The 12,011-nt window shown below is 39.7% G+C and overlaps 1 protein-coding gene and 1 long non-coding RNA gene across 2 annotated transcripts; one reads left to right on the top strand and one right to left on the bottom strand.

Moving 5' to 3' along the window:
- Nucleotides 1–185: 185 nt before the first annotated feature.
- On the bottom strand, nt 186–9,549 carry LOC102232711 (ATP-dependent 6-phosphofructokinase, muscle type-like). Its single transcript, XM_005801403.3, is given in 23 exon segments — nt 186–322; nt 324–447; nt 543–648; nt 1,245–1,344; nt 1,427–1,538; nt 1,764–1,825; nt 1,943–2,107; nt 2,191–2,343; nt 2,460–2,547; nt 2,630–2,700; nt 3,937–4,083; nt 4,216–4,279; nt 4,442–4,506; nt 4,609–4,734; nt 4,811–4,903; nt 4,998–5,093; nt 5,332–5,440; nt 5,754–5,798; nt 6,128–6,293; nt 6,411–6,600; nt 8,205–8,282; nt 8,372–8,445; nt 9,346–9,549. Coding segments are annotated over 23 exon segments (2,343 nt in total). The 5' UTR covers nt 9,437–9,549; the 3' UTR covers nt 186–304.
- On the top strand, nt 2,198–3,382 carry LOC111608135. The gene is made up of 2 exons (XR_002752557.1): nt 2,198–2,282; nt 3,147–3,382. It is a non-coding gene; the product is annotated as an uncharacterized LOC111608135 (long non-coding RNA).
- Nucleotides 9,550–12,011: the final 2,462 nt, after the last annotated feature.

Here is a 12,011-nt window from a genome sequence, read left to right as displayed (position 1 = left end):
AGCATGTCTTTCTTTACAAAATTTAAACTGAGACTAATGAGGTTAACGTCTACAAGTATATGGGAGCTAATAGCAAATACAGATATATCCTCTTATTTGGTCACTTTAAACATCATATTAGTGGTAAACCAGTGTGAAGCACAGAATTTAATAATAATAATAAAAAAAAAACACATATTCACATCTGTAATGTCAACAGCTCTTTTATTAAGACACAAAACACAAAGGTTGGACTTGAAATCTAAAAACAGCTAACTGAAAATACCCCAAATTAATAATCAGCTTCAACGCAAAAAGACTCCTTCTACTTCCAGTGGTTTCCCTCTCTTGTTGAGGACAGGCTCCATGTCGACATGCTCAGATGTGTCCAGCTTGATGTCATACTTGGCCAGTATCTTCATGATGGGCCTGATTTTCAGCCACCACTGTGTCTTCGGGATCCGATGCCTGCAGTGAAGCGAGAGGAGAGGGATCAGTCACCATTCTGACTGACGCTCTGCTCAGCACAGTGTATCGGTTTAGTTAGCAGATGTGTGGCTTACTCAAAGTCTGTGTCATCTTTCAGATCAGCAATAGGCTGGAAGGTGAGTCCTCTCTTCCTCATTCCCAGGACACAGGCAGAGTTTGCTGTGTTTGCAAAGATACGACCTAAGGAGCCCACAAAGTCAAATAGTGAATCCATCACCAAACTCCTCACACTGGTTTACAAACCATATAAGTGTACATCAATAAATTAGAATATTATCATATAATATTTGATAGTCTCACTACAGAAAGAGCAATTTATTTCAAGTGTTTATTTCTATTCATTCTGATCTTTAAGTCTTCCAGCTATTGAAAGTTTTCCAGGAAGCAATAACATCCCATAAGACCAATAAAAAAGGATCTTAATACGAAAATATGACTGTGCTGAAAGGCATCTCCATGTTCTGGGCAGTGTTTATTCTCATTTGTTGTCCTGACCCCTTAAGCTTGAATTATTGGATCAACCCAACATGGAGGTGAAGTGTCCACTATCACTTTTAGCAAATATTTCCTGTGAGATTTCTGCTGTGCAGAAACACTTTAATGTAAATCTTGGCTTTTTTGGCTCTAAACTTCTCAACTAAAACAATAACTGGGTTAAACCAGTCATTTTCTGTGTTTTCTTGTGTCAACCCCCGCCCCAAAAAGTAATTATTGAGTACTGGCTAATTTTCGTGTGCATCAACAGTGTTGTAGAGCATAGTTTTAGGTAGTTTTACCATGCCTGTAGCACTCCTTGAGCTTGTCAGTCAGCCAGAGAATAGATTTGGCTCCCATCTTTGTTCCAAAGTTTCTGTCAAAGGGTGTCGGAGTGCCACCCTGCAGTTGAAAGAGGACAATTGACGTTTAGTAACTTAAAAGAGTAGAAAATGTTCTGACTGCATTTTGATTTTTATCTGACCTGCTGCATGTGTCCGAGAACATTCATACGGCAGTCAAAGATTCCTTTGCCTTCTTCAGAGTAGAGGTTAAAGAGGAATTCTGTGGTGTAGTTAGCATTGCAGTTTTCATTCCTGATGGGAGAGAAAAGGCAGACATTTGAAGAAAACACAACTCAGGACTCAACTAAATGGAGGAGAAAGGACATTTAGATTAATCGGATAATATGTGAAGGGAAGGCTTGGACAATAATTTTACAAATTCAGTGACAACTAAACTAAAAAGTGCTCCTGAATTCTAGTTTTGGACAAGTTTCTGTCTCTTGACTCTGTTCTGTCCTGCAGCTGAAACAAACATACCTGAGAATCAAACCTCTCTTCACAGTCGTCTTCATTTTCTGCACAAGATGCGCTACATTTGCCTGTAGTACAATTTTAAACATCACAGGGTCAAAAATTATATTGTTAAAAAATCGATGTGCATGAGTTGATATACAATTTCATGCTCAAAGCGTGTTTCTTTGTGGATTTAAACTTACCGTCAGGTCTTTAATGCTGAATTTATCCTCATATATGTAGGCGGCGTCAGCCCCAGCAGCCAGCCCTGCCATGGTGGCCAGGTACCCACAGTAACCACCCATGGTCTCGACAATGAAGACGCGGCGCTTCGTTCCAGCTGCAGACTGCTTGATTCTGTCGCAGGTCTGCACAGAAAGCAAACCAGGAATGTTTCAAGCTGTTTGATTTTCCTCAAATATGTAATTACTTTTGTTGTTTCACTACTGACGGTGGTGATGGTGTTCAGGGCGGTGTCCGCGCCGATGCAGAAGTCGGAGCCTGGGACGTTGTTGGAGACAGTGGCGGGGATCACCACAAAGGGTATGCACAGGTCTTCGTATTGTTCTCTGGCCTGAAGCAGCTCCAGACCGCCTACATAGGCCTGCAGCAGAGAAAGATCTTTGTACCATTAGGGTAAAAGTGTCAATTTATTGCTTTATTGCTTGTGAAAAATATACAGACACAGATAAACCAACATTTACAAAGCCTTTGACTTACCTCAAATCCACCAATAATAACCAAAGCATGGATGTTGAACTTGGCAATGTTCAAGCTGACTTTCTCCAATAACTTTCCTGGTAGAGTTCTTCAGGGAAATAAACACATATTTAGATTTATTAGAAGCTTAAATAAAATGTCAGGGCAACATTACAGTAACACTCTTTCACCTCTTGGTTCCCAACATGGAGCCTCCTTTTCCAGTCCAGCCGGTCACCGTATTCCAGCTTATGGGCTCAATCTGCAGTCAGACAAGATGACCATTGTTTAAACACTATTTTCCAAAGCAGCATCACACAGAACACAAAATATGAAACAATATTTAACCCCCAAAATGCTTACAGAAAGAGACATTAAAGGACAGATCAAAATTAAGAAAACTGTGTTATAAATGCAACTATGGACCTCTGTCCCAAGAAGAATGAAGCATTAATGCAATATTTTTAGCACGATAAGTTACAAATTTGGTTACGTCTACAACATGGCCACTGTTATTTTGTCTTTAAATATCTGTATTTCCAAGGCCAAATCTATGCATTTTACTCTCTAGACTCATCTTTTGCTATTAACCAGGTGTTAGAAATGATCTTCATCCCCTCAGAAGATGTCAAAACAGCCCTGCAAATGAAACGGATGACCATTATATGGCTAATCTAAACTGTGAGTCTCTGTGTCGCCTTTCAACAGGTAGACAGCCTCTCTGCCTCTCGCCCATGGACCGCTGAATATCCCTACACCCTCACAACCCTGCATGCATAAGTGGGTATAAGACAATAGATGAATGGATATTTTATGTCTACTTGCATTAATATTCTCAGCAAGCTGTGATATAGCTAAGCCTAAGATTATTAATATCTCTGGCAGAGAAAGAGGAAATGAAACTGGCAAGTCTCAAATGATAATAAAGCTAAAAGGAGGATGAATTTTTTTGCATGTTTCCAAGTCCTTACGGTTGAAAGGCTTTCTTACCATCACCCTAATCTTTAGCTTCATCCACAAAGTTTTATTAAATACAAGTCAGGATTCTGGCTGGGCTGCTCCGAAGGTATTAATATTATTTCCAGTCAGAAGAAACATGTGTATAAAATGAAAAGATTTCTTTAAATCTAAATCAGTCAGGTGTATGAATAATTTTGGGTTTAATTGTACATAACTCTAGTGTTTTCTTAACATTCTAGATGATTGCATCTTTCCAGTTCTTTATCATTTATAACTGATTGGTTTTTTCTCTTTTAATTCCTAATCATCTTATTTATAAAATCAATATTTTTGCTTTTGTGTGCCTGCTTACTCGCTTTAATTATTTCCTATTTTTATGACTCCATTGATTTAAAGTCTGTTCTTTTTTAAGCTCACTAAAGCTCCTTGTGCTACCCTTCACTGTATAAAAAGTGCTTTATAAACCAAATTGATGGATTTTTTTCCTTCCCTTTTTTTATACATGTCTGAAGCACATATATTAACAATGAACAGGTACCTGTCCTTGAGCCAGACCATCAAAACCATCCTGGACAGCAAACATGGAGTGGCCCTCGATGATGCCCATCCTCACCACTGCTCGGACCGCAGCGTTCATCCCGGAGCAGGGAGCTCCCACATTCATAACGGCCATGTTGATGTTGCTCTGCCATGAAGAGAACGAGCCCAAGTGTTTCGTCCCATTATAAACAAAAAATATACATAATTCATTTTGATTATATTAATCAAAAAGTAGCATTTGGAGTCTAGTACGAAATGAAGTAAAAAGGAGGCGCACCTTCACATCTGGAGGATTTATGTGCGCCAGCAGCTTGTACGTGTTCCAGTTATTTTCAAAACTCCTGCAAATGAAAAAGGTTAATTTATTCATCCTCATTTTCTTTCCAGTGATTAGAACTGAGAACATCTGAACAACTTATTATGAAGCTGGAAAAAAAAATGCTCCATTCATTTGTATTTTTTCCCCATTTCATGCACAACCCTATGAACGTTAGATAACATACTTTCCCCTGAGCTTGACAGCGTCTTCAAATCTGCCCGAAGCCATGGCAGCAGTCACATCTTTGGTCTGTAAGACAAAGAACATGTTTAGGGGAAAACTGAAGAAATACATCTTTGTAATGTTAGTGAATAATCAGCAGGAGCTGTAAATAGAAATACTGATACGTACCACTTGGACACACTCCATGAGGGGCAGTCTGACTGCCTGGTTCCCAGACAGACTGACCACACAGGCAGGAGTGTTCGGTGTGGCCTCCAGCAGCGCCATCACCGCCTCCACACCCATCCTGCTGCCCTGAGTGATGAACAAACATTCATATCAGCATGTTTGTGTGAGTGCGGGTAAACCTGCTGATATCTGAGACAGTCACCAGGACTCTGTCAAAAGCAGACGGCGTTCCCCCTCTCTGGACGTGTCCGAGGATGGTGGTGCGGGTGTCAAAGCCCAGCCTTTCGGTCACCAACTGGAGACAGATGAATGTGCAACCTTTTAAATACTGTGTCAGACACAACCAGAGTAACGTTGCACAGTCAGAGTAGAGGAGAAAGAAGCTTCACCTTTTTGATCTGGTCCGATGTGATCGCTTTGCCGTCTCTGGAGATCGCACCCTCGGCCACAATGATCACATTCAGACGAGAACCCCGAGATCTTTGCTAAATGATATAAAATAATCAACAAGACACCTGCACATTCTGAAAAAATTTACTTTTCTTTACATTTACTTTTACTATTTTTCTTCCACTTTCCAATTATAGGCCACCTTGTGTTGGTCTATCATATTACACATAGGGAAGTTGGTAGTTGCAGCAGGATAAAATATAAAATAGTTCCAGCGGTGTGAATACTGTTGCATGGCACTTTCTGACATCAATAGCAAATAAAGAAACTTACGTCTGCCAGCCTCCTGCACAAGTGGTTCTCCCAGCCGTCATCCGGTGGCACCTCTGGAATGAAAACCCAGTCGGCTCCACAGGACAGAGCCGACACCAGGGCCAGATATCTGCAGCCACGCACCAACCAAGGCAGCAATCAGAGCAGTGGTCTCGATTACACACAAAACAAACAAATCAAAACAATAAATGCACTTTAGACATTTAAAGTGTCTAAAGAGGAGTGTGGTGTGGTGATAGAAAAGAAACCTCCAATAACTGATGGTTTCATCAGTTATTTCTCATAGAAACTAAACTATTACTTTAATTTCTAGAAATTCCAGAATGTAGTAAAGAAGATGATTGAAGTACTTGAATTCAAAGTACTACCATTTAGGTTTTAGGCGCACACATACATGTAGAATTGAAGTATGAGAAACTGACCCGCAGTGTCTGCCCATCACTTCCAGGATAAATGTCCTCTGGTGGCTGCAAATAAAGACAAAACATTTTATAATATTTTTTATCATTTATATTATGACCTGAAACATTTTGATGTGATAAAAAAAAAGCAAAACAGGAGAAACTTCTAAGGGTTAAATACTTTTTAAAAACAGCACAGTAAACTGTTTAAATTTGTATTATATTAATAAAAAAAAATACATCTTTCATTAAAAGATGTTCAGCCACTTCTACTTTTCTCTCACTTGAGATCCAAAAGGCAATATTGCTTTGTAATTGTGTTCCCTGAGAGGTGTGCATTTAATTTTCTGGTTCTCGCTTCTTAAAAAAACACAAGTTGCACAAGCCTGTCTGACCTCTGCGCAGTTGTAGTGATGGCGTCCACCACCTCGATGATGCGATGGAGGGCTGAGTCAGTGCCAATGGTCATGTCAGTGCCACAGAAGTCGTTGTCAATAGAGCCAACCATGCCGACAATGTTTAAGTGAGACGACTTCTTGGCTTCCTCCTGTGTAATCTTCCCTTAAGAAAAGAAAAACACTGATCTTAATGTTTGCTGTCTAAATATGACTGTCTAGACATCATGGATCCTATCAGATCCTACCAGTTTATAGCTTATTTATTTATTTATTTATTTACCATCTTTGGCCAGGTCAGCCAACAGGCTGCCCCAGTCCGTCCTGAACTGGTTGGCTCCAGTCAGACTGCCGTCTCCTCCAATCACACACAGGTTGGTGATCCCGAGCTTCACCAGGTTGCAGGCCGCCTTCATACGGCCCTCTCTGCTCATGAAGTCTTTGCAGCGGGCGCTGCCGATGACGGTGCCACCCTGACACAGAGAGAACCTGCTTTATTGGAACTTTCACGTCTACATTTGCAATGGAAAAGCCCTAAATCCAAAGCTAGTAATGTCACGTGGTCTGTGGACCAACGACGATTTAAGTTTGAAGGCAGCCTGTCACATCCATCCAACAGCTCATTATCATCAGGCCTTCACAGACGCACCGAATCTGAGTATCAAGTTCAAAAGCCTCTGAGCTGGCGCAGCTAAAAGGTCAGGTCAGATAACTGAACTTTTTTCAGGCACTCGGTTGCAGACCTCCTCCTGTTCTGCAGTCAGTGTCTGGCTGCATAACCCTTTTAGGACCATAAATTAAGAAACTAGAGATGCTCTCTATTTCCTAAGAAAGCTTTGATATAGAGAGGAATTGCTTAGGTCCTAAGACTGTACAACAAACCCGTATCATCACTCTACCACCTCCATGCTTTACAAATGGTTTTAGATTCTTGGTTTCCTCAAAGACGTTGAGCTCTGTGTGTTATTTGTCATGGTTTGGAGTTTAAAAGATGGTGAGGCAGGTGCAGTGGACCCAGGTTAGGGCAAATAATGAAGTTTTAATGATGAGCAACAGAGAAGTCCAGGCAGCACAGGTGAGCAGAAGGCTAGGAGCTCAGAACTGGTAGCAACTGGAAACAAAGCTTGAGACAATGAATAGACAAGGACCCGAGACACAGGTGGATTTAAATACACAGAGGGTAATCAGGGCAATGAGACACAGGTGGGATCAATCAAGGGGTAGACGGGAGACACTGAGAGTGAACTGAACACAGAAACCTAAAATAAACACACAGAAAAACCAAATCCTCACATTATCTCAAAAGATTAATATTTTTCTTTCAACTGTGCAGGAAGAATAAAGGGATTGGTGATAGGTAGCGTGTTGTTTGTTCACTTAGCTTGTTAATGTAACACAAAAGTGGAGTGTATGTCAACAATAGACAATAACTGGGATTAACCTGGGTCAGAATGTATTGGTCATTGCTGATTCTCCACAAAATGTAATGTAAAATGGTGTTTTAGTCCATAGCGTGACTTTTATCACCGCTAAAGAGCACAGTGAATTGTTGGATGAACAGACAGATGAATTAGCTAAGCTTGTCTCAAGTAGCCTCGTTTTTAACGGGCAATTTTGTTTGCAGAGACTTTAGTATCTATTTTTTTTTATTGATTCAGTTGTTTTGTATATTTATCTTGGTTATTTAAAATTTCTTCTAGTTCCAATGTTAAATGCTTATTAGAAATAAAATGATATTGATCTTTGAGAGAGTGTACTTGCATGATTATGTAATTACCATAGTACTACTTCAAATAGTCTCAAAACAACAATATTATCGTTTATCACAATAACTTCTGGGACAATTTATCATGCAGCAAAATTCATTGACGGGTCTAAAAAAGGATTATTTTCTCCATTCTTATCTAAACCTTCAATTAAATGAAAGTCCAGAGTTTTTCAGACCACACATTAACCTCTGTTCTCATTAATGTACGCTGGCCCTTTAAGGAAATACATCTTCAGCTTTATTTGACTGACTATGCAACCATCAACCTGTGTGACTTTGCATAAAGTGAGGTTGCTGCGTATCACTCACCAGCTGAAGCATCATGGACACGCTCTCCCATGTTGCTGGCCGAATATGATCCCCTCCATCCACCAGGCCTTGGTAGCCCTGCATCCCACTTAAACTGTTATTTTTTTTTATATAGAAAACACACACCTCAGTGTTTGTTTGACACATGATAACCAGAAAGTGCATACCTCATGAACAAAGAAGACTTTGGCTCCGGTGTAGAGACCCACTCTGACTGTGGCTCTCACCGCAGCGTTCATACCTGAGAGCCACAAACAGTTTCATCTGTGATGCTTGTTTAATTCACGACGCTGATTCTCCCTCAAGCTAAACGATACAATCTCTCAGCCTGATCTTGACCTTTAAGTGAGTTAACCTTCATCTTGGCACCTCAAGAGACAAAAATAGCCTTGGATCAAAGAACAGGAGCAGGGTTCAAGGGACTCCAAGTCATGTGCGGCTTCCGTCCCCTGGATGTTGTTGCGCTAAAGGCCACTGTGAGAGTTTGTGTTGTGACAAGCAATGCGGCATGTGGCGGCTCTTGTTTCAGCAGACAGCAGCTGAAGGATCAGTGGGCGTTTCTTTTCTCCATACCAGAAAAAGTTTAACGGCACTAAAATTAGCGCCAAAGGGGTGAAAAATAAGGAAACTGATTTGGGCCAAAGCAGGCGAATCAACACAAAAAAGACTGATTGGGTGGTGAGGAATACAAGGAAAATAAAACATCCTTGTTTTATCTGCCTAAATCTTCCACATCAGATTTAGGCAGATGTGGAAGGAAAATCATCCAAATTAAATGCAAGTTAATACAGCACCTCGTTTTAAAATTTCAATTTAAAACGTCAAGATAGAATAATCTATGAAAATGACACATTCAACAATTAGGATGGAGTGATGTAATTGTTTATCAAACCTCATGTTTTCAAGCAGGTTTTGCAGCTAAACGTCCATATAAATCAGTCACTTGTTACGAATTGCACACGAGTATCTTAAGATTTCCAGCTTTAATAATTTGCCTCCAGAACAAGAAACTTAATTTCAGATTTCCTCTCACGCACAACAATATGAAGGAATATGCCGTTTGAGTTCCTCTGCACCAATTTTGTGTTTTATTAGTTCATTACAAAGGTGAAAATAAAATCATAAGAATTTTGCCACTCACCTTGAGCGTCTCCTCCTGACGTCAGCACAGCTATGGACCGTCCAACGCCCATCTTTATTGGATCCATGGCGGTATGAAGGTTCATGGACATGTTTTACAGAAAGATGGGTGAACTAGGAGAAGGGGTGAAAGGATGAGGAGAAAAAAACCTGAGTAGTTCTTCTTAAACTCTCTGCTTCTCAGGGGAGTCACGAGAGATGGCTCAGGCTTTATAGAATACCAGTTCTATTCTTGCCCCCTCCCTCTGAGACCTTCACCACTTACTCACTCATACAGCCAAACTAAATATAAACAGGACCACAGAGGGCAGCTACACACAGAGAGACATAAATCACGGTGCAGTAATGCTCTTCATGATGAGGTATTTTCCATTAATACAGTAGTCTAAAGAAATTGAAGATACCATTCAGAGATTGATTTTTGTTTTCTCTCATAAAAGTGAAAACAATAATGAGTAATGAAATGTGAATTATTATTGCAGGATCTCATAAAACACGAACTAAAGGAAAAACGGCTAATTTTGTTTTGTGGTTATTCAAGTTGATGACATCAGAAAAGGTTCAATAATTCGTCGGATCAGCTGGTACAGGTCAACATAAAGGCGGATGACTGGCTTGACGTATTTTAGCTTCCAGCATATTTGAATCAGAATCGGCTTTATGAGCCAGGTTTGTCTGCACAAACAAGAAATTTGACTTTGGTTTCACTTTGCTCTCCAAAAAAGACATTTAAAGTAGAAATGTATACATATGTATGTATGCTGGGTTTTGCACATAACAGCCAGTTGCCCTGACTTCAAAGTAAACATTTAGCAGTTTATTTCCAGGATGTGTGAGCTGCCCTTTTCCTGACCCCAGAACTCCTGGATGGAGGGAAGGTCAGCCCTGATGATCCTCTCTGGAGAAGAGCTGCAAAGTGTTCAACACTGTGTGCTTGACTTTACTCCCTTGACACTGCTGTGGATTGCCAAACAGGAAGAAAGGAGTGACAACAACAATGACTGTTGGATTGAACTTATACAGTAGTCATACAGACCACTCTAGCACTTTACAATAGAGCCACACTCAGCCAATCAGCGACTGGATTGCAAGATGGCTACTCTTGTACTAAACCCTGGTCCTTGACTGGAATGATGGTGATGTCCAGGCAATTTCCTGACAAGATTCATGCAGGTTTATGTGTGTAGTGGATTGAACTGTGCTGATTATATTGTAAGTCTGTCCACCCTGAAATCATTTTTGGTTGAAGTAGAAGACGATGAAGCAATTCTACAAGAGACATTGCTGGGGCTTTAAAAAATCTTAATAAAACACATTGACCAGACCACAAGGTTTTTATATCAATGTGACTATAAACAATCACTCAACATTAGTACTGCATGCTGTTATGAAAACATGCAATTGCAATGCTGTTGTTTAGTATGACAATGATGAAGAGGTTTTTCACTCTCCCCATCCTTCCATCATCAGCAATGACCCAATATTTTTTTGTTCATCACCTTGCTTATCAAAATCTATATCAGTGTTTGGCAGCAAGGACTGAAAAAAGCCATCCAACTGGCCAATATATATTGTTTTAATGAAGCGAGTTAATGAAAACACATGAAAAAAAATCTTTTATAGTTGAAAATATGTTTTCAAAGGTTGTCAATGGACATGCTTATGCTATCTTGTGGCAATTGTTAAAATATTTTTTGTGCAAGTGTAGCAACTGACTTAACCTGCATCTGAAACATACCAGCCGACAAAACTGATTCAAAGCAGTCATCGTGGGTTTCAATGGGACACACTGATGTTGTGATGGAGTAAAATTACAAAACATAAGAATAAAATCACCACAAACTACAAAAGTCCCCAAAATAACTTATCAGTTTTTTATGCCTTATGTAATATCACCAGAGGGACGTCAGTTGAGGCTTTAATGTATAAATTGTATGGATTAGATAAGATTTACATTAAAAAGAAAAACTAATAGTAAAAATAACAATGAAATGTTCAATAATTGACGAACATCTAAAGTGAGTTTGATTGAATACAAGAAAGTCAGACCAGCACACAATTTAGGATCAAGGCAGTGTTGGAAGCGGGTCTAGAAAAGGTTATGAAAGCATTTCCAAACTTGTATGTTTACAGATCTGCAATGGAACAGTTTGCCAAAAAAAAAAGAGAAGTAGTCACGACCCAGTGAAGTCAAAAACCTTTCTACCCCATGCTTAAATATACCAGTGATAAACGTAAGTGGCTTGACAAAAAACCTGAAAAAAACAGATAAAATTTCTTTTTATGATTTTTTTTTTCCTTTTGATCCTGATGGAGACCACTTTGTTTAGTTTGGGGGTCAAACGGCTTTTTCAATTGATGCTGTCGGTTTTAAACGTTAAAGACATTTATCCTTTTCTTTTCCCCCTAAAAAAAATAAAGAAAAGAAAAAACATCGAACCTCTTAAAAATGTTCGATTTCTTCTACTGTATGATGCAAAGTTCAGAAACCTTTCGTTACACTGGGATCTTTTTTTCACTTACTTGCGTTTTTCTTAGCTTTACTTTTCGATTCGCCACAAGTTAACGTGCCAGCTGTGGAGCTACGTCATTACGTTCGCGTCCTTTGTCCGTACGACAAGCCGTTTGGGTATTTAATCGAGGTCTCAAAGCGGATTTCTGACATGT

The sequence above is a fragment of the Xiphophorus maculatus genome, chromosome 1, assembly GCF_002775205.1.
Source record: "Xiphophorus maculatus strain JP 163 A chromosome 1, X_maculatus-5.0-male, whole genome shotgun sequence".
Lineage (NCBI taxonomy): Eukaryota > Metazoa > Chordata > Actinopteri > Cyprinodontiformes > Poeciliidae > Xiphophorus > Xiphophorus maculatus.
This window is presented reverse-complemented; position numbering and strand designations above follow the sequence as displayed.